Genomic DNA, 21,860 nt, shown 5'->3' on the forward strand with positions numbered 1-21,860 from the left:
GGACAACCCCACTCCACCCACCAGTGGGCAGGCACCAGTCCCCCATGGGAAGCCTGCACAAGCCTCTTAGACTGGCCTCATCCACCAGGGGGCAGACACCAATTGCAATCCTGCAGCCTGAAGAACGGAGACCACAAACAAACACAAAATTAGACAAAAGGATATGGCACAGAAATAGTTCCAGATGAAGGAACAAGATAATAAAACTGCAGAAGAACAGCTAAGTGAAGCGGAGATGGGCAGAACAGTCGAGGTGATGGCCTGTGTTTTATAAAACTCTTAGAGGAAAGCACAGGCAGAACATTCTTCGACATAGATCACAGCAGTATCTTTTTAGATCCACCTCCCAGGATGATAAAAATAAATGGTACCTAATTAAAAACTTTTGCACAGCAAAGGAGACCACAAACAAAACAAAGACAACCCACAGAATGGGAGAAAATACTTGTAAATGAAGCAACTGACAAGGGCTTAATCTTCAAAATACACAAATAGCTCATGCAGCTCTGCATTAAAAAAAAAAAAGACAACCCAATCAAAAAATTGGGTTGGCAGAAAAACTAAATAGGCATTTCTCCAAAGAAGACATACAGGTGGCCAGAAAACACAAAAAGATGTTCAACATCGCTAGGTATTACAGAAATGCAAATCAAAACTATAAGGCATCACCTCACACCAGTCAGAATGGCCATCATCAGAAAGTCTGCAAACAGTAAATGCTGGCGAGGGTGTGGAGAGAAGAGAACCCTCTTGCACTGTCAGTGGGAATGTAAGCTGGTACAACCATTATGGAGAACAGTATGGAGGTTCCTTAAACTAAAAACAGAACTACCATATGATCCAGCAATCCTACCCCTAGGCATGTATCTGGGGAAAACTATAATTTGAAAAGATAAATACACGCATTCCAGTGTTCACTGCAGCACTATTTACGCTAGCTAAGACATGGAAGCCACCTAAATTTCCATCAGCAGAGAAACAGGTACAAACATGGTACATATACACACTGGAATATTACTCAGCTGTAGAAAATGAAAGCCATTTGCAGCAACACGGACCTAGAGATTATCCTACTGCGTGAAGTGAATCAGACAAATATGTGATGTCACTATATGTGGACTCTCAAAAAATACAGATGAACTTATTCACAGAAACAAACTCATAGACTCTGAAAACAAACTTACGGTTACCAAAGGGGAAAGGGAAGGGGAGGGATAAATCAGGAGTTTGGGATTAACATGTACACACTTGAGCTTCCCTTGTAGCTCAGTCGATGTACACACTATTTATATAAAATAGATAACCAACAAGGACCTACTGTATAGCAAAAGAGCTCTACTCAAAAACCTGTAGTAAGCTCCATGAGAAAAGAATCGGAAAAAGAGTGCACATACGCACATGTATAAACATTCTGCTTCCCATCTGAAACTAACAATGCTATAAATCACTATAAAATTTTAAAAACTGTATTAAAAAAAAAGCCAAAACATGGCAACTGGGTGCTGCATCCTAAAGGAAGCGACTGGTAGAAATGTTCACCTTTTTTAAACAAGTGATTCAAGTCCAGTTCTGGGCAGTGGCCCGAATTTGTTGACTAACAAGAAAGATCAGGACCTGATTTAGAGCTTGAGGTAAGGACTCCTTCACAGAAGGGAGCGTCAACACCACACCTTTGGGCAGGCCCTGAATCTCCCAGGTGTGCCTACAGGGGGTTTTTCCTGACGTCGATCATCCCTGGGCTGACCCTCCGCAGTTCCCGCCGGGGCTTGGCCAAGGGCCCGAGGTTCCAGGGCAGACCCGCCTCGCCCACAGGCAGCACCCGTCCCACTGGGGGCTCAGCGGCCTCCCGCTGCTGCAGCTCCTCAGGGGAGCCCTGCTCCTCACTGCACAGGCTCGAGCGTTTCCACGTCAACGGTAACGGGGCATGGACCAAGTCCCGCATCTCCTCCCGTGGGCGGGGGGCCCCCTCCGTGCCGGTGGGCTTCCAGAGAGGCTCAGGCGCTGGGTAGAGCTCATCCTCGCTTCCAGGGGCTTGTCTGTTCTCCAGGCACGGGGTCCTCTTCTCCCCACCCATCACTGGCAATAACAACATGCTTGTCAGAAATGGAGGTAGCCAGCCACCCCTTCCTGAAGCCCTAGCCTTCTTCCAACACCCCCGGTGCAATCAACAACATGTGAAATGACCCAAGAGCTGAAGGCAGAGTGGTTTCTAAGCTTTGCCCAGAACAAAGAAGACCTGGCATCAGGGCTGAGCCCCGGCCGGCCTGGTGACGGCACGCAATTACCCCTGCTCTGGCCGGCGGCACTCAGGCTACTAAGCTTCTGCTTCAGCTCCTGGTTCAGCCGCATGTGGCGGCCCAGCTCCTTCTCCAGAGCTTGGATTCTGGCCTCGTACTGCCTCCTGCTGTCCGCCAGCCCTTCGCCAAGATGGTCTGGAGGGAAAAAAGCAGGAGGAGGTGGTGAGGCGCTGCGGGGCAGGCGGCGGCCCCCGTGGCGGGCTCGGGCCCCACCTCGGCTCTGCTGCAGCAGCAGCTGCACGTGCTGCTCATGTCCCCTCTGCTGCAGGGTCAGCTGGCGGTCCATCTCCAGGCGCTGCCGCTCCAGGGCCGCCTCCAGCCAGTACACCAGCCTCTGCTGCTCCTCCAGCTGCAACTCGAGCTCCGAGAAGGCCACCTGCTGCTGGTGCTGCTCCTCGCGGAGCGTCACCACCTGTCCCCAACAGCCAGGCTCAGCCCCCAGCGCCAGCTCCCTTCACCCGGGACTGTTCACACAGGGGCAGCAGGCGTGTGGCCGGCCCACCACCCGCGCCGTCCACCTCCCCCGACCCCGGTGGAGGCGGTGGTCTGCAAGCTCCGTGACCCACCTTGTCGAAGTACTTGCAGAGCAGGGCTCGCGTCTCTGAGGATGAGAGGTAGCTGAGCTTGGCCATGAGGTTCATCTCGCACTGGGACAGCAAAGAGGCCGAGGCCCGCAGCACCCGCTGGCGGCACGTGATGGCCTCGTTCTTGTACTCGATGGCAGCGTCCAGGGCCTCAATGGCCTCATCCAGCTGGAACAGCGTCCGCTCCTCCTGCGGGAACACGGGGACGGGTGGAGGGGGACACCTGCCCCCTGAACACTGAGGTCCTGGGCAGGGTCATGATGGCCACATGCAGCCACAACCCAGCCCTTATGCGCCTGCTGTCCTCAGAGCCAGAGGCGCCCCGCCCACTGCAGCAGGAACAGGGGCACATCCATCTCAGCCTCAGCTCGGGTGGGAGAGGCCGGGGCTCCACTAGGAGGCTGCTCTCTGAAGCTCACAGCCTCTGGAGTGACCTGTGCTTGGGAGACCCTGCTCTAAAGGGAAGGCGTGGTGGGGCTGTAGAGGCACCCAGGGTCTGCTGGGGTCCATTTCCCCTTCTTTTAAATTTTAACTTTTTGGTTACACCATGCAACATGTGGGATCTTAGTTCCCCAACCAGGGATCAAACCTATGCCCCCTGCAATGGAAGCACAGTCTTAACCACTAGACTGCCAGGTAAGTCCCCGGGGCTCCGTTTCTCTAACACAAGCTCTCTCTGCTGGCAGGAGGGCAAACCTGGCTGTGAGGTGTGCTGACATGGTCCCGACTCGCGTCCCATGTTGGGAGTTGAGAGGTGTGAGCATGTGCTATACGCCTGAGGTCAACGTGATGCAGGACACAGGACGAGTCCCGAGTCCAGCTGGGGCAACCGAGGGCAGTGAGGCCCAGCTGTCTTTCCCAGGCCCGGGGGCTGGACCAGCGGCGGGAGGGCTAGTCCTGCACCTTCTGTGGGGACTGACACCCGGGAGGGATGTGTGTCCCGAAGCAGGGAGGCCCACACCCAGCGGAGAGCCGGGGCCAGGGGTGGAGGGGAGCAGGTGGCCGGGCTGGCCCGCAGGGCGCACCTCAGGCGAGAGCAGGCTGCCCTGCCTCAGCTTGCTGTCGATCTCCAGCCGCTGTTTCAGCAGCGAGTCCTTCTCCTGCCGCAGCGCGTCAATCTCCCCACGGATCTGCTGCTGGCTCTGGGCGCTGCCCTGCTGCAGCTGCCCGCTCTTCTCGGACAGCTCCTTCTCCAGATGCTCCAGCCGGCTGGACACTCGCACAATGTCCTCGTTGAGGGCCTGGGGGCGGCACCGCCGGCGATGAGGGAAGGGGCAGGCCCCACCCTCCCAGGGGCCACAGGACAGGCCAGCCCTGCCACGGAGGCTAAGGAGGTGTGCTGTCCAGCAGGAGGCCTGACTCGGTTCTGTACAAGCTGGGGAGTGGGGGCCTAGGGGACCCGAGCCTCTGAAGAGGGGCCCCCAGAGACGGCCCGGAAGGAGGACACAGAAAGGCTAAGGACAAGAGGAGCAACATGGGCAAAGGCAGAGCAGGGTGGTGGTGGCCTGTCACTGAGATGACCTGACTCCAGCTGGTGATGGGACGGATGGAGGGTTAGTGGCCAAACCCCAAAGGCCCTTGGGGAACCTAATGTGGAAGGAAGTGAGGGTTCTAATGGCCAAGGGACATTCCAGAAAATCCAGCTGAAACACTCTAGGACTCCATGACAGCAGAAGAGGGTCTGGAACCCTGCGGGCGTCTAGCCTAAGCACTGGCTCCTGGGACAGCTCTGGGCTCTGTGTGAAGTGACGGACTCCTTCTCTAATCCTCAGGGCAACACTGGTTCCATCTGAGAGGAGGGAATTTGGCTCTGAAACTTGCTACTCAAGAGGGAGGGAGCAACGAAGCCAAGTGGAGCTGGGTGGGTGGGGGCAGGCGCAACTGCCTCCAACCCCAGTGAAATCTCTTTTTCTCTGGCCAAACGACCTCTCTATACCTGTGGTTCCTCGTTCTGCCTGCACAGAGCAGGTGGTTAATGAGGTACAATGCATTGGGGGTAGATACCTGGAGAGGCTCTTCTACCCACACATCAGAGCCCGCATCACAGACACTCTGAAGATGCACAGGGTAGAGCCCAGGAGGACAGAGGCCTGGCTGGAACTCACCTGGCAGGGGCACCACCTAGAAGAGCCTCATCCGTCTAGAGCTCACCCGGCAGCATTGCCAGCTGGAGACATCTCACTTGGAAGGACCTTATCTGATGGCATCTCACCTGGCAGGGCTTCACCCGGCTGGACCTCACCCGGCTGGATCTCACCCGGCAGGATCTCACCTGGCTGGCCCTCACCTGGCCGGGCCTCACCCGGCTGGATCTCACCCGGCAGGATCTCACCTGGCTGGCCCTCACCTGGCCGGGCCTCACCTGGCAGGATATCACCTGGCCGGGCCTCACCTGGCAGGGCCTCATCTGGCAGGATCTCACCTGGCCAGCCCTCACCTGGCTGGACCGCAGCCGCTTGCTCTCCAGCCCTGTCTTCTCCTGCATCAGGGCCTCCTTCTTGGCCAGGATGGCCTCCCGCTTGTGGAGCTCCTCCCCCAGCTCCTCCAGCGCCCGCCGCTGCTGCAGGACCTTCTCCATTTCCTGGTCCAGCCACTTCTTCTGCTCCTCAATCTTCTGAGGGACAGCGGGGGAGGCGAGAAGGAATTCAGCTCTCCCCTCTGGCCACATGGGTGGTGTGGATGGCCACCCGGCTCAGAGGGGTAGAATGGTGTGCCCACTGGCTGACCCCGCAGGGCACTCTAGCAACTGGCCAGGCTGCCCGGGCAGGCTACGGGTGACCCGGGGGTGCAGTTCAGCCTGGACCCCACCTGCTGCTGCTCCAGGCTGACCACACAGCCGTTGCTGCCGCTGCGCCGCTTCCTCTGAAATGCCGCGATCTCTTCTGTCTTGATCTTTAGGATTTTCTGCTGCTGCTCGTGCTTCAGCTCCAGCTCCTGGGCATGAAATTCAGGGTGAGTCCAGTGGGCAGGGCCCTGTGGGGTACCAGTGTCCTCCCAGAGCCCACGATCCCCAAAGCCCACAGGAGTGCCTGTCCTGCTCCCAAGACAACCCTGCCCAGCACCCCCCAGCCTCGCAAACACAAGATTGCTGGACCCCTTATCTGGTTCATCTCACTGAATTCTCACCCTAGCCCTGAGTTTCCTCTAATTCTCACTTTCAAGTGAAGAAACAAACTCAGGGAGGCCACGTGACCAGCCTTTTACAGTTGCGTGGCGGTACGCGCTCCCCTCGGCCTCCTGGCTGGGACGCAGGCACCCCGCCAGCCAAGCACCCGACCTTGACACGGTGCTGCCGCTTGCTCATCTCCGTCTCCAGGCGTCGCTTCTGCTCTGTCTCCTCGCGAAGCCGCCTCTGCAGCTGCCCCTGCTGCTGCCGCATGAGCTGCACGTTCCTCTCCAGCTCCTGCAGCCGCTTCTCGCTCTGGGCCGACAGTGATGCCAGCCGCTCCGTCGCCTGCTTCTTCTCCTTCAGTACCTGGACCAACACAGCTTCCGCTGGGCTGCTCATGACAGCTGCCAAGAGCCGGGCATGGCGCCTGGCACTCAACAAGGACAGGCAGGACAGAAGGACGATGAAGAGGGACAGACAAAAGGGAAGACAGGCCAATGGACAATAGACTAATAAAAATAGCAAATTATAAAAATGTCAAAATACTGTGACATTTACTACATACCACACAGTACACCAAGTGCTCTCGGTATAGTAAGTGATCCTTAGAACCCTACGAAACAACTTTAAAGCTTTCCTACTTAACAGATTAGGGAACTGAGATGCAGAGAGGTTAGGAAACTTGACCCAGGACCCACAGCTAGTACATGGCAGAGCTGGGATTCAAACGCAAGCAGTCAAGGCTCCTGAACCTTCGCTCTTAATCACTCTACTCTAGTGGATGGACAGGCGCAAAGATGAAAGGATGGAAGGGTGGGTGGACAGACAGACGATGCGATCATATAAAGGCGAAAAACAGGGGACTTCCCTGCTGGTCCATGGCTAAGACTCTGAGCTCCCAAAGCAGGGGGCCTGGGTTTGATCCCTGCTCAAGGGAACTAACGGAGAAGGCAATGGCACCCCACTCCAGCACTCTTGCCTGGAAAATCCCATGGATGGAGGAGCCTGGTGGGCTGCAGTCCATGGGGTCGCGAAGAGTTGGACGCAACTGAGCGACTTCACCTTCACTTTTCACTTTCATGCATTGGAGAAGGAAATAGCAACCCACTCCAGTGTTCTTGCCTGGAGAATCCCAGGGACGGCGGAGCCTGGTGGGCTGCCGTCTATGGGGTCGCACAGAGTCGGACACGACTGAAGCGACTTAGCAGCAGCAGCAGCAAGGGAACAAGATCCCACATGCCTACAACTAAAAGGATCCTGTGTGACACCTAAAGATCCTGCATGCTGCAACTAAGATCCAGTGCAGCCAAATAAAAAACATTTTTTTTTAAAAAAGTAAAAAACAGGATGAACAGACAATGCGAGGATCGATAAACAGAAACAGAAAGACAAATGAACAGGCACATAAATAGTCACTCAACTGATAAAGGGATAACTGGATGGCTGGATTAGACAGGCACCTGGACTGGTGGGTGGATGGACAGAGGGATGATGGGCTGGAGGGATGGATGAACAGACAGCTGGAAGGGTAGACGGAGGGAGGGGAGGGCTACAGGAGGGAGGGTCGGTTCCTTCCCATACCCTTGCCTCATCCTCGCTGGCCTCCTGAGGTGACCTTCAGGCAGGGCCCACCTCCCTGCCTCTGCCTCTGCTGTGTTCAAAGATCCCCAGCACTGCCAGCTCCTACCTAATACCAGCCTCACTGTGGAAGGCCAGGAGGTCATTCGCACCACCAGCCAGGGCTGGGGCAACCCCTGGTTCCACAGTGGGCGTGCGCTCTGGGGCTCACACATGTCTTGATCCCAGGACCCCAGCCTGCGAGGCTGCAGCCACCACACCTGGGGTCCTGACACTGACCTGCACTTGGTTCTGAGCAGCGGCAACCCTCTTGCGGAACTCCTGGAGCTGTGAGCGCTCACCGGCGTCCTGGGGCTCCCTGCCCTCGAGCTCCCGCAGCTGCCTCTGGCCCTCGCTCAGCTCGGCCCGCACCCGCTCCGCCTCCCGCTCCAGCTCCTGGATGCGCTGGCTGTGCTGACGGTTCAGGGCCTGGGCGGCCTTCCCTGGAAGAACCGGGGTGCAGTCAGCACCGGAGACCCCTCCTTGAAGCATCACAGCTCCTCCCCAGTAGCTTTCCCAGACCTGTCAGTCCCCGGCACCTACAAGGATTTCATGATGACTGCACCCTCCAGTACTGTGACCATTTACTACTTTTCTTTAATTTGACTTATTTTTTAAAATAGCCTTTTCCATAGCAGTAACCCAGAGAAAATACAGGTTAACTAGTTTTCCTGTTACCTAACACATGCTAAAATAAATATGTAACTTGAAGCGGCATACAACTAAGCCTCTAGAACTAACTTCCATTTGTAGGAGACAGGACAAAGGAACAAGCTAAATGACACCACAAGGAAGCTAAGAGGCAAACCCAGAATATCTGGGATCTGGAACATTCTACAGGATGACTGTGAAAAGGTGAGAGAAGGGAGATTTCAGAGACCTAATGAGCAAATGTGTGGACAAGCCCAGAGCTGCACACAGACACTGTTGAAGAACTGCTTCTGTTCAGAGCACTGTGAGGGCATCAGTTTAGTTAGATATGCTAATGGCATTTTGGTTAAAATATCCAAAAAGAGGCATACTAAAAGGTGCAGGAATGAAATGACATGAAGTCTCGGATTTGCTTCAGAATATTTCAGCAAAAAAGGACTTCCCTGGTGGTCCGATGGCTAAGACTCCGTGCTCCCAATTCAGGGGGCCCAGGTTCAGTCCCTGTTCAGGGGGCTAGATCCAGCATGCCACAGCTATTAATGAGTTTGCAAGTTGCAAGCAAAGATCCGGCACAGCCAATAAGTTAGAAACAAAAAATTTCAGCAAAGAAAAAAGGGAGAGATGCAAATGTGGGCCAAGCTTGGAAATGCTAAATCTGAATGATGGGTATGTAGGGACCCTCATGTCTGTCTGCAGCTGTTCCCAATACATTTCATAGTAAACTCATAGCTATTAAAATTAAAGAGCTTGACCAGTCACCACCTGAAACCACCCCCTGCTCACTCGCCTGTGTCACCAGTAGCAGACGTGCTACTATGACTGGGGGATGCTGTTTGCTCCCCAGGACCGCTGTGTGTGCCCTGTGCAGTGTCTGACACACAGCAGGCAACTGATCAATCACAGTAAGAAAGAACGCTTCCTGAAAACCAGTCTAAGCACTTTACCTGAATTAACTCATTCCAACAACCTATGAAACAGGTGCAGTTACTATCTCCACTTCAGAGCACACAACGGTTATCCTACCTGCTCAAGGCCACCCATCTGGAAGAAGCTGAGTGGGCAAACATCTGGACCCCGCTCCTAACCACCCACCCTCAGGCGGGAGGCCCGGCCCAAATCCCCTCCCTCACCTGTGCGCACCAGCTCGCCAATGAGCTCCTCCTTCATGCGGATGTTGATGGCCAGCTCACGGATCTTCTGCTGGGCTTGGGCCAGTCGCCACTCAGAGGCCATGGCTGCAGGGGCCTGGCGGGGCTGAGCCAGGGCCTGGCTCCCACTAACCACTGTAACAGGCTGACGGTCAGGGCGGCTGCCACGACAGCTAGTGGGGGAAGCGGGGGTGGGCGGAAGGGAGGGAAGGGGAGGAATGCCCTGGCCAGGGGCAGCCAGGGATGGTATGTGGACTCTCTAGGGTGGCCAGTCCAGGACCACGAGTGGGTAAAGGGGTCAAGACCCTCTCTGTGCCCCACCCAGCTCACCTCTGGATCCCGGGATAGCTGCACCCAGCTCCTCCAGGCGAAGCTCTGGGCCCTTCCTGTTGAGTGGACTCCCTGGGCAGGCCCCCATCCTCTGGTTCCACTTGCTAATCCCATTCCTGGAGGGCAGAAGGGGAGTCTGTACCCCTCCCCAGCCCTGCCCCAGCCCAGCCACCTCCCAGGCCCGGAGGGGAAGAAAGAACCCCAGGCCTTCCATCATCCCAGCATCACCTTGACCCCAGGATGTCTGTCTGGTAGAACTCAGAGGCCAGCGGCTGAGCTGAGAGGGTGCAAGGCACTGAGGGCCACCTTGGAGGCTGAGAACCAGGAGGCCGGGTCCACCCCTCAGCACACCCGCCCCAGTGAGAACACTTAATTCGAAGCCCACAGCCCCGGCCTGCTCTCCCCAAGGGCTGGCCAGGCCAATGGAGGCAAGGGCACCCTGAGACTACAGTGGGATCCCCCTCTTGCCCAGCTGAGGCCCTGAGCCGGTCCTTGTCAGGTGGGCCACGGGTCCCACTCACCTTCGTGGGTGCAGGCTCTGTCGGGGCAGCCCCTCCTTCTCCCCCTCCTCTTCCTCTTCTCCTTCCTCTTCCTCTGATGCATCTGAAGAGCCACTTCCCAGTCTGTCTCCCTCTGTCAGAAACTTGGCTCCAGCCTCCCTGCCATTCTTCATCTGCTGGGGAATGCCAGGGTTTCAGGACAGGCTCCCGGGGCCTTCTCCATCAGCCATCTCCCCCAAGCCAGTCTTCGGCCCACCTTGCGTGCTCTTCAAGCCCGACCTTAACCTTCAGGATCTAGCTCCAGTGATATCTGAGAGGCCTTTCCAGTCTCAAGTTGAAGCAGAAACTTCTTCCCTCCTTGTTCCTTCCTCTACTCCTCCTGTTCTCTTGCCCCCCACCACCCCCACCCTGCTCCAGCTCCCACAGCTGAACTAGCACTCCTCAGGGGACAACCTCCCCTTTCCACCATGTATATAAGTCATCTGCAGCAAGTCTTATCTCGCCAACAATGCCCCACCAGAGTCGGGGGTGGGGAGTCCGTAACAGGCTTCTTCCAAACCCACGTCCTCCCACCCCTCAATGCCTCTGGCCTTTAGAGCTCAGATGACCCAGAGCTTTCAGGCAGATGCAGGAGCAGCCTTTGTCCAAAAGGCCCCAAGTGACAGAACTAGAAACAAGAGACCAAGTGCAAGGAGATCAGAGCTCATGGAAAACTGAACTTGCAGAGGAAGGCATCCAAAGATGGTGTGTGTGTGTGCGGGGGCGGGGAGGGGGGTGACTTCAGAGGTGATGAGCTCCCCACCCCTGGAGGCAGGCAAGCATTCCATTCCATACTGGAAGCCAGAATCCCCTCTGTAATCCTCACTCCAAGCAATCTCCAGCTACTCCAAGGATGCTCCATGGCACCAGATCCTTCTGACAGGCCCTACCCAAATTTGGGCCATTCCTCCAGGAACACCAGAAAGGGGCATTTCATAGCTGGTCCCGTGAAACCACGAGGTGAGTGACACATTCCCCAGGATTGCCCCTCCCCTGCCTAAGCCTGCCCAGGTCAACCAGCAGACACCCAGCCTTGCCATCGTCTCACCTCTCCCCAGTTCTCAGGGCCAACTTCATCTCCAGGAATGCAGATGGGAGGAACCATGCCCAGCACACGGGTGTGGGCACCTCCCAGGGGGGCTGTGTGAGGCCGGGGCACAAAAGACCCTGGAGGTAAGCCCTGCAAGATCCCTGGGGCCCCCCAGCCTGGCCGCACCAGCTCCAGCCGCAGTCGCAGCTCCGCCATCTCCTCCTGCTGCTCACGAAGACGGTCACTCTGCAAGACACGGTCCAGGTGCTGATGGGAGACGTTCATGAGAGAGAGGTGGGGAGCCGGGGTGCTGACAGGCAGAAGTGCAGGAAAATGAAGAACACATCTGAGACCACCCTGCCCTCTCTGTGCTAAAATGGAGGGCCAAATGCCTCTGACCACCTCTTGGTGTCCCTCTGAAATACACAGAACATTAGCTCAGGTTTAAACTCTCCCACCAGCCACATCACTGACTCGATGGACGTGAGTTTGAGCAGGCTCCGAGAGTTGGTGATGGACAGGGAGGCCTGGTGTGCTGCAGTCCATGGGGTCGCAAAGAGTCGGACAGACTGACCAACTGAACCGACCCTGCCCTATCTATCACTCCCTCCATATTCATACCACTTACTGCCACCAGGGGGCACCAGGAGCATCGCTGACCTGGTTTTGCACAAAAGGAAAAGCAGGGCTCAGGAGTCTCATGGGGCTGCCTCTCCAGTCCCAATTCCAACTTGCCCCACACACCCACTTGCACCAATCTGTTCCTTTCCTCTGCACTTCTGCTCCCACCTCTACCCAACCTGCCAGAACCCACTCCTCTCACTCCGACACAGCTGTTTCACCTCCCGGCAGAAGTCTCCCCTCCCCACCATCAGCGTGGCAAGGGGGCACCCACCTGAAGTTTGTACTGCTCCATGGCATCCTCCAGAGCGGCCAGAAAGTCTCGGTTCTCCTCCTGCAGCCGGGCCACTTGGCTCTGCAGGGCCAGCAGCTGCAGCGGCCCCTCATCCTCCTAGTGGGGCAGGGAGCGCAGCCTCAGGGGGACAGTCAGGACGAGCCTACCTGTCCCTGAGTCACCCCGCCGGCCCTGCTTGCTACTCTGCTCCAATGCCTGCCTGCAACTGGGAAGGGGTCCAGACCCGACATGGCCTGCAGTTCCCTCCACAAGCCATTGGGCTATCTCTTGTCATTATTAATCATATTTTCATTAACAGTAATATCACCACCACAATTATTAAGAACTAGCCTTCACCAGCACTTATGACACCCTCAGTCCTTACATCCCAAGGAGGTAGATACTCCTGTTATCTTTAACAGATGGAAACCCTGAGGATACATCAAAGGTCATCAGCAGAAATGCCTCTGAATCCCAGTATGGAAAACCTTCCTCCTCACTTCCCCGCCCCCGCGCCCACCCCCAGGCGACCCCCGGCCCCTGGTCACCTTTCGCACGCTGGGTCCATGGGTGGCCTGCTCCTCAGCAGAGGCGCTCTCGATGCCGCTGTCGGGCCCGGAGGCGGAGCTCAAGGCGCTGCGCTCGCCCTCGACGGCGCACAGCCAGTCGCGCACCTTGCGGGCGGCAGCGCCGGGCAGCCCAGGTTCGGCCTGCAGCTCGCGCAGGAGGCTGTAGGCGGCGTCGGTGCGGGCTCGGTAACGCGCGCACTCGGCGCCCAGGCGGGCAGCGGCCGCGGCAGGGGCAGTGGCAGGGCCCAGGGCGCGCCGGCCCCGGTGGATGATGCGTGTCTCCGACCGATGCCTAGGCGGCCCCCGGGCGCTGGCCACGGCCTCCTCGGGCCCCCGCTCAGCCTCAGGCCGCCAGTTGACAGTGGCGCGGTTGCGAATGTTCTGGGCGCGGCTGGCATAGTTGAGGGTGTTGAGGGTCTCGTCAAAGTCGGAGGAGGAAGGGCTGATGCAGGCGATCATCATCGTCTTGGCGTTCCCGCCCAGGGAGTCTTTGAGGATCCTGAGGGCACCAGGGACATGTGTCAGGGGCCCCACAGTGCCAGAGCCAGAAGTTCAGACCCCAAAGAGGGTTTGAATCTCTGTGTGGCTCCCTGTGGGCCCAAGGCTTCAACCAGGTGTAGACTGCGGCCCAGAAATCAGAGGGGGACCCATCTCTTGTCACCTCACCCCAGCCAGAGACCAGATAGGAGCCAGGACAGACTAAGGGGCTCATGGGGCCTCTTTTCACTGGGCCAGCAGCAGCGGCAGCTCACCTGGTGATCTTGGAGTCCCGGTAAGGGATGTGGCTGCCCCGGCGCTGGGGATCACCCAGGGCACTGATGACGTTGCCTAGCGCCAAGAGGCTGCTGTTGATCTGGATGCTCTCCTTGAGTCGCTCGCCTGTGCTGCCTGTCTTGAGCACCCTCTCTGAGCCCGCCAAGTCCACAAAGTGGAACTTGGAGACAAGCAGCTGGCCGGCCGCAGGTCGGGGCAGGCGGCTGGGGGCGCGACCCCGCTGCTCCAGGGTCACGGTGAAGATGGTGTGGGAGCGGCTGGAGAGGCGGTTGAAGTGTGTGGCTCCCGTGTGCCGGGCTGCGTTCCCCATCTCCAGGAGGCTCAGCACCTCGTCCAGGCCCTCCACGTCCACTTCCTTTACCCCACACAGCACTGTGGGCACAGAAGGCTGTGAGCCCAAGGCAGGGCAGCCTGAGGCTGATCAGCTAGGAGGGCAGGCTGAGCAGGACTGGTCCTCTAGAGCTCTTCCTGACTCAGGGGCCCCTTCTGCATGCCCAGGGGGTCCTGCCCAGCAGCAGCAGCTTCCCTGGTGGCTCAGGTGGTAAAGAATCTGCCTCCAATGCAGGAGACCAGGGTTCGATCCCTGGGTTGGGAAGATCCCCTGGAGGAGGGCACAGCAACCTACTCCAGTATTCCTGCCTGGAGAATCCCATGGACAGAGGAGCCTGGCGGGCTATAGTCCATGGGGTTGCAAAGAGTCAGACATGACTTAGCAACTAACACTTTCACTTTTTTCAGCTTCTCCTGTGCCCACCTCAGTGACTCTCACTCCGGGTACACCAGTGTGTACTGAACTCACTCTGGGTACACCAGTGTATACCGAACTCAGCAGAGACTGGGAAATGAAAGCAAAACTTCCCAGAGCTTGCGTTTCCTAGTTAGGAGGTACCCCCCTCCAGACAGGGTATCCACCCTAAGCAGGTGAAGCCTCCCCAAGCCAGGTTCCCCACTCCCAACCAGAGGAGGACCCAGGAGTTTCTTACCAACATTCCCACGATCGTCCTCCCGGAGCTGGATGTCCCGGCTGGCGGTGCCCACCTCCAGCAGGTCTCGGAACTCCTCCTTGTACACTTCCAGGTAGGACACGTGCACCAGACAGTCCAACAGGTCATTCTCATCAATCAGCTTGAAGGCCTCGGCCATGGCCCGAGGGATGATGCCCTGCTCGTCCTCGTGAAGGGAGGCTGGGGAGACACCGCAGGGCCACCCACCATGGTGCTTTCAGCTGGGCATGGTGCCCACGGGGCCCAGAGACTCCTGCCAGAAGCTGGCGGGTGGGGCTCCAGTGTGGAGAAGGTAAAGGCAGAGGCCAGCATGGGCTGGGCAGCCAGGCCAGGCTCCAGGGTGCTCAGGCAGAATTTTAGAGTTGGAAGCAACCCCTCAAGGTTCAACCAACCACTTTCATGATGTAAGCATCTCCACTACACCCTGCCAGACAGTCAGATACCCTTTGTTTGATGACTCCTGGGGACTCATTATCATAATCTATACTCAGTTATCTAAAGAAGCCCCTAACTTTATGCCAAGGAAGTAATAAAAGGATGTTCAGAACACACTCTTCCTCATAACTTAAAAAAACACAAAACATAAACACCCGCAGTGTCCATCGCAACATCCAAGAGGGGGTCTGATTAAATAAATTACCTTATATCCACAATGGCATGCTAAGCAGCCATTAAAGTTTTTGCTTGAATAATAATTAATGATATAGAGAAATGTTCATGATATTAATATATTGTTAAGAAAATAAAACAGGATACAAAAGAATGGTACATTGGTACCATATTTTTTTAAGTATAAAAATTTTCACCAGGAAAAACTGAATGCTAACAGCGTGAGTGAAAGGCAATTATCAGAAAGTGTGAAAGTGTTAGTCCCTCAGTCGTGTCCAACTCTTTGCAACCCTACAGACTGCAGCCCACCAGGCTCCACTGTCCATGGAATTCTCCAGGCAAGAATACTGGAGTGGGTAGTTATCCCCTTCTCCAGGGGATCTTCTCAACCCAGGGATCAAACCTGGGTCTCCTGCATTACAGGCAGATTCTTTACCATCTAAGCTACCAGGGAAAGGCAGTTATCAAATAAGTCTTCTTTTGTGGATGTGCTTTTCTGTATTTCCCTAATTTTCTACAACAAACATGTACACTTTTCAAATCATGCTCCTTAGAAGCGGGCAATCCCTTCAATTGGCCCAAAGCATCTCTTGCAAAACTCTGCTCCAGAGCCACATGGAACCAGCCTGCTTCCCTGTTATGCAGCCCCCAGAGCATGTCTCTTCCAGGACAGTCTCCCTTCCTGCCATCCTGACCCTTGACAACGATCCTGACAACCTCCAGAGACAAGACAACTTCCCATGCCCTTCCTCCCCGTGAGGTCCCCAGAACCAGACAGTATGATTCCATCTCTATGGACTTTAGAGGGCCACTAACCTCCGAGGACTCTTCTTCCTGCCCGACCCAGTCCAGTGACACAGCTGATCCTACCCTGGGCTGCAGATTGACTTAGGAAACCCGCCCTCCCTCCTCCAGCCTCCTCATCTTCAACAGGAAATGGCAGAGGCAGAAATTCAGATGTTTGAGGCCCCTCAATGAACACAGGGGGTCTCAAGTCAGGTCACTCACCCACACTGGCCTCCCCCATGGTGTATGTCTTCCCAGAGCCCGTCTGACCGTAGGCAAAGACGGTGACGTTGAAGCCTTCAAAGAAAGCCTCGAGGAGGGGCTGCACACAGGCCTGGTACACAGCCTCCTGCCCGGCGTCCTCATCCAGCACCACGTGGAAGCCAAAATGGCGGTCTCGGCCCAGGGTGACCCGGCTGCGCCCCGGCTCCACCGTCAGGCAGCTCTGGTGCCCGTGCAGCAGCTCCTTGCGCAGGAGTGGGCGCACTCGAAGGGCCACCCTCACGGGGGCCTCCTCGGCCCCTGGCAGCCTCTGGGCCTCCAGCCCCATGTTGAGAGACTGATGCTCCCAGCCCTGCGGAGAGAGGAAAAGGCCCCAGCTATCAGCACCCGGACTCACCTTGCAGGTGACCTGGAGCCAGTTCCTGCAGCTCCTGACCTTAGAGGGATTAAAAGGGAAGGTGGTCAAAATTCAAAACATCCTCTGTGCCCTAACTTGATGCCCAGATGCTGCAAGGGCCACAACAGAATCCTACATGGTAGCATTTCACAGCTCCCATCACTGACAAAATGAGGCCCTAACTCCTCCACTCAACACCCAAGGGCATCTGTGTTCTCGCTGGGACCCCCATCACCTCATGGCAGATAGATGGGCAAACAGTGGAAACAGTGACTTTATTTTCTTGGGATCCAAAATCACTGCAGATGGTGACTGTAGCCATGAAATTAAAAGACACTTGCTCCTTGGAAGAAAACCTATGACCAACCTAGAGAGCGTATTAAAAAGCAGAGACATTACTTTGCGAACAAAGGTCTGCCTAGTCAAAGCTATGGTTTTTCCAGTAGTCATGTATGGACGTGAGAATTGGACTATAAAGAAAGCTGAGTGCCAAAGAATTGATGCTTTTGAACTGTAGTGTTGGAGAAGACTTGAGAGTCCCTTGGACTGCAGGGAGATCCAACCAGTCAATCCTAAATGAAATCAGTCCTGAATATTCATTGGAAGCACTGATGCTGAAGCTGAAACTCCAATACTTTGGCCATCTGATGCGAAGAACTGGAAAAGACTCATTGGAAAAGACCCTCATGCTGGGAAAGATTCATATGGTTGGATGGCATCACTGACTCAATGGATGTGAGTTTGAGTAAGTTCTGGGAGTTAGCGAAGGACAGGGTAGCCTGGCGTGCTGCAGTCCACGGGGTTGCAAAGAGTCGGACACGAGTGAGTGACTGAACTGACTGCCTTTGTCACCTCACATTCCCCGCTCCACCTTCTTAAAAAGTCAGCACATCCTTTGAGGCCAAGCCCCTACCACCAGATACTGCCAATTCCATCTCCTAAATATCAAGTATACCTGCTTCTCTCCATCCTATTACCCAAGCCCGGATCCTGCTCACTGGACAGAATATTTACCAACCTCTTCACTGGCTTCAGCCTCCCTGCACCTTCCTAGGTGACAACCAGGGGCATCTTTCAAAAATGCAAATGTGACCACACCACTCTCCTGCTTAAACTGCCCCCCAAACAGGCAAGAGGGGCTCCCTAATGCTTTAGATTCAAAACCTTAACAGGAAAAACAACTTTTAATGGACCCTGCCTACCTTGATGACTTACCCACTAATACCCCACATTTCCTCACCTTTCTCTGCCTGCAGCACACTCAGCTGTTATCAGGGCCACCTCAGGGAGTGCCCTCCCCTCCAAAGAGGGGCGTCTGCTCTGTGGCCCCCACCACTCACCCAACCACACACACCGCTCTAGTTCTCCCATCAGCCACTGACCACTCCCTCGTCTTGCAAAAGCCAGATTTAGCCATTGGTCTCCCCTCACCTCCCAAACTGGGGGCTGGGAGGCAGGGACCCACCTGTCTCCTTCACAGTGTATCTCCAGTACCCAGCACAAGGTCCGACGCTGAGTAGCTGGTGAGTAGTAGATGGGGAAAGGGAACTTTCCCCATGCCCACTCCTCGCCCCCACGCCGAGGGTCACAGCTCTTTATTTTTCACTACTTCTCTCGGCACCTGTAATCGCGCGCTCGTTCGTTCAATCAACAGTCCCAGCTGGGTGTCCGGCCCTGGGGCAGCAGCGGTAACTGCCACGCACTACTACAGGCGCCTTCGGGCATCCCTGAGTCACAGCTTTTCCAGCCCCGCGGTCCCGGCTTCTCCGCGCCCGGGCTCGGGGCCCAGTGCTCTGCGCACCGAAGGCGCCCGGACAACACCGAGGGTTCCGGAGTCGGAGGCGCCGGGCACGGGACAGGAGCTCCGGGAAAGTGGGAAAAGTGATTACAAAGGCGAACCCGACTCTCGCAGCGTGGGTGCTCGCTCCTCCTGGCCAGGCCCGGAATGCCAGCCTCAGGCCCCGACTTAAGGAAGGGGAGTCTCCAGTCCACTCGGAGAGGGGCCTGGAGGAGGTTAGCAAAAATGGGGAGGGAGGGAGTGGTCCTCGTGCTCGGTCAAGGGTCTCCGGGGTTCCGACGCCCACTGCCACCCAACCGAGGCCTGCACAGGCAAGGGACGAGCGCACGCCTCCTCCCTCCCACCCTCCTCCACCCCTCCCCGGCCCACATCAACCTGCTAGGGTGCGAGCGTCGTCTCCCCGCGGGACACTGAGGCTCTGAGCCCCAGCGCGGCGCGGTCGGATGCCGTCACCGGGACCCCCGCCCACCGAAACATCCCGCCCCTCATCCGCAACTCCTCCCGCCTGGGCGCTCCGGGGCGGAGGCGCGGGCTGCGAGGCGCCGCGGAGTCTGTCCGCAGACGGGGCGGAGCGGGGGCCGGAGGGGCGGGGAATCGGGCGTGGCCTGGGCTGAACGGCTGGACCACAGGCCCCGCGACCCCCAGCACCGCCCCGAGTCGCGAGCGCTGCGCGCTATTAGCATCTACTCGCTTAAAGCTGGAACACAGCAAGCAACAAGGCCGCCTGGATTTTCCGAGCTGGAAAAGCCCACCAGCTGGTGGAGCGGAGCATCTAGGTTTATGATGCAAGTTGTAACAAGTGGTAAATGAATACTAACTAGGAGACTGTTTCGTTCCACAAGCATTTTCTAACCCTGAGACTCCGGTTAACAGTAACCTAAAAATCAATTCCTGCAGAAGGAAACGGCAACCCACTCCAGTATTCTTGCCTAGGAAATCCCATGGACAGAGGAGCCTGGCGGGTTACAGATAATGGGGTCGCGAAGAATCGGACACGACTAACAGACTAACACTAACTAAAAATCAACTACTGTAGTTCGATTGTTCATTCAGGCGCAGAGACCTTCCCCCTTCCTTTCTATTGCAGCCCTCCCCACGCCCCGTCAAAGCTCAGCAAAGCTCACCCTTCCTAGACCCCAGGAAGCCTCCAGCCTTGTTTTCATCTGATTTCGCTACCTCTTCTAAAGCCGAGAAGGACTTATCCGCTCTGAGATATTCGGGATTGGGATGATGTGGCAGAGGCCCTGGCTGCTCCTTGGGCACTCACACCAGGAAGTCATCCCTGGGCCCCTTCTCTGCTCCAGAGCTGGGGTGACCTAGGGGTGGATGGATGAAAGCACTAGGGAGCTCCTGTTCAGGCCTTCTAGCAAGCTGGGCAGAGAGCAAGATGGCCTGAGAAATCCCGGCCCCACAGTTCTGGCTCATAAGTCCCCAGTTTGGAATGGGCATGGGATTCACTGGTGGACCACACTGCCCCCCAGCCTTGGGTTCCTGGCTGGACAACTGGCCCTAGAAGAGGCTAGCGGGAGGTGGGGGCTGCCACTAAGTTCTTAGCCTCTCCAGTTGGGGAGGCAATTTTGTGGGTGAACAGTCAGTGGAAGTCCTGCAGAGGGGGCTCATCATGCATATTCCTGAGCAGGAGCTGTCCAGGAAACCGCCCTCAAACATCTCTTCCAGCATGCCCCGCACCATCCACCCCATCACTCAAGCCACATTTGACTCTTGTCTTCTCCAATATACCACCAAGTTTCAGTGTTTAGGAAAACTATGCTTAATACCATGAGCATTAAAACCCAAGTTGTAGGACTTCCCTGGTAGTCCAGTGGTTAAGAATCCTCCGCCTGCGTTTGATGGATATGCATTCGATCTCCGGTCTGGGAAGATCCCACATGCCGGGAAGCAACTAAGCACGAGCGCCCTAGAGCCTGTGCCCTGTGGCAAGAGAAGCCACTGCAATGAGAAGCCCAAGAGCCACAAGGAAGACCTAACACAGAAAAGAAAAAAAAAAAAAAAACATGATAAATGCATGTTATTAAGTGTAACGACTGTTTTTCCATCTCCAAAACTGTGATTCAGTTGGAGATGCATTTTGTGAGCTGCAACAGAAGAGAGGGAACAATGTATTTCTCTGGAGAGGGACCTTGGCATCCCAGCATGAAGGGGAGGTCTTCCTGAGGTCCAGAGTGTGGGTGAGCCATCGCACCCACATGAGCAGGAAGGCCAGCCAAACTGATGTCTCTCAGGAGAAAAGCCCCACATCCAGCCTGGAGCTAATGAAGCAAATTTCTGTCATTTAGAGAAGATGCTTCATTTCTCATTTCTCACCAGAAAGTATTCAGAAAGACAGGGCCAGGCTCAGAGCACTTTGCTATCTGTTTAATGATAAAAACAGAATTTTGGGGACAAGCTGTTTGCCTCCTGGGCTGTCCTGTGCCATATGCTAGTTCCAGCACCCTGGTTGGGATCCAGGACAGGGTGAGGGGTCTGGGTCTGGCCAGTGGGTGTGTTGACTTCTATGGCTCTCCTGGCAGGAGGGGCCCCAGGGCTATGGAGGAACAGACAGTAAGGAGTGTGGATTCCAGAACTCCAGGAAGAAGGCGGTGTGGACAAGTGATGCCCAAGAGAGCTGGGTGTTTCTATCTACACCATCAGGCCTGAGGCCAGGTCTCCCACAGCTGCCCATGGGGGCCCTGCCAGGGCTACGCTGGACTCTGTCTTCTTAGTCACATCATATAAGCTTCTAAAGGCCTCACTTGCCAGATCCACATCCCCCCTCCCCAGGAAACTGCTGAGTGTGCTGTGGATTGTGAGCGTGAGGTAGGGGGAGAGGGTGAGGTGGGGGTTGAGGTGGGTGAGCTTGACCCCAAAGCTAATTCAAGGTCCTGACCATGTCCACCTGTGCATGTCCACCAACACTCCCCTTTCCTCATTCTGGACATCCCCAGATTCCAAAACCATGGATCAAGGCCAACGACTCTTTACACCAAAGATCTGCCAGGGTCTAGAGTCAGTGTCAGGGAGAGTCAGGGAGCTGGACTCTTAGGTGTGGGACAGAGTGGAGGCCAAGAGGGCACTCATGGGTGAGGGGATGAGCGTGTGTATACAGATGTCAAACAGGATGGACAGAAATGTCAGAATTACCTGTGCAGGTACAGATGACAATAACAAGGAAAACCAAGTTTGGTTTGGAAAGCTATTTGCTATTGTCTATCAATATTTTCTTTTATTTATAATTTATTTATTTTTTGGTTGTTTTGGGTCTTTTTTGCTGCACAGGCTGTCTCTAGTTGCAGTGAGGGGGCTACTCTTTCTTGAGTGCTCGGGGTCCTCATTGTGGTGGCTTCTCTTGTTGTGAAGCAGGGGCTCTAGGGGTGCAGGCTTCAGTAGTCACAGCACTTGGGCGGCAGGGGTTTCTAGGGCCCGAGTTCAGTAATTGTGGCACATGGCCCACATCCCACGGCATGTGGGATCTTCCCGCACCAGAAATCGAACCCATGTCCC

The 21,860-nt window shown here is 55.9% G+C and overlaps 1 protein-coding gene across 1 annotated transcript; it reads right to left on the bottom strand.

Annotated features, from left to right (window-relative positions):
• Window positions 1-1,466: 1,466 nt before the first annotated feature.
• On the bottom strand, window positions 1,467-18,846 carry KIF7 (kinesin family member 7). The gene is made up of 19 exons (XM_068991155.1): window positions 18,735-18,846; window positions 16,165-16,516; window positions 14,527-14,727; window positions 13,522-13,915; window positions 12,749-13,268; window positions 12,201-12,317; window positions 11,324-11,551; window positions 10,258-10,412; window positions 9,737-9,852; window positions 9,389-9,541; window positions 7,848-8,050; window positions 6,159-6,356; window positions 5,690-5,815; window positions 5,319-5,495; window positions 3,907-4,122; window positions 2,864-3,070; window positions 2,511-2,709; window positions 2,286-2,432; window positions 1,467-2,076 (listed from the first exon to the last, which is right to left on the bottom strand). Exons 2-19 carry the CDS (start codon window positions 16,490-16,492, stop codon window positions 1,703-1,705), a joined length of 4,059 nt encoding a protein of 1,352 aa, XP_068847256.1. The 5' UTR covers window positions 16,493-16,516; window positions 18,735-18,846; the 3' UTR covers window positions 1,467-1,702.
• Window positions 18,847-21,860: the final 3,014 nt, after the last annotated feature.

Source organism: Capricornis sumatraensis, chromosome 19, assembly GCF_032405125.1.
Source record: "Capricornis sumatraensis isolate serow.1 chromosome 19, serow.2, whole genome shotgun sequence".
NCBI classification, from domain to species: Eukaryota; Metazoa; Chordata; class Mammalia; order Artiodactyla; family Bovidae; genus Capricornis; species Capricornis sumatraensis.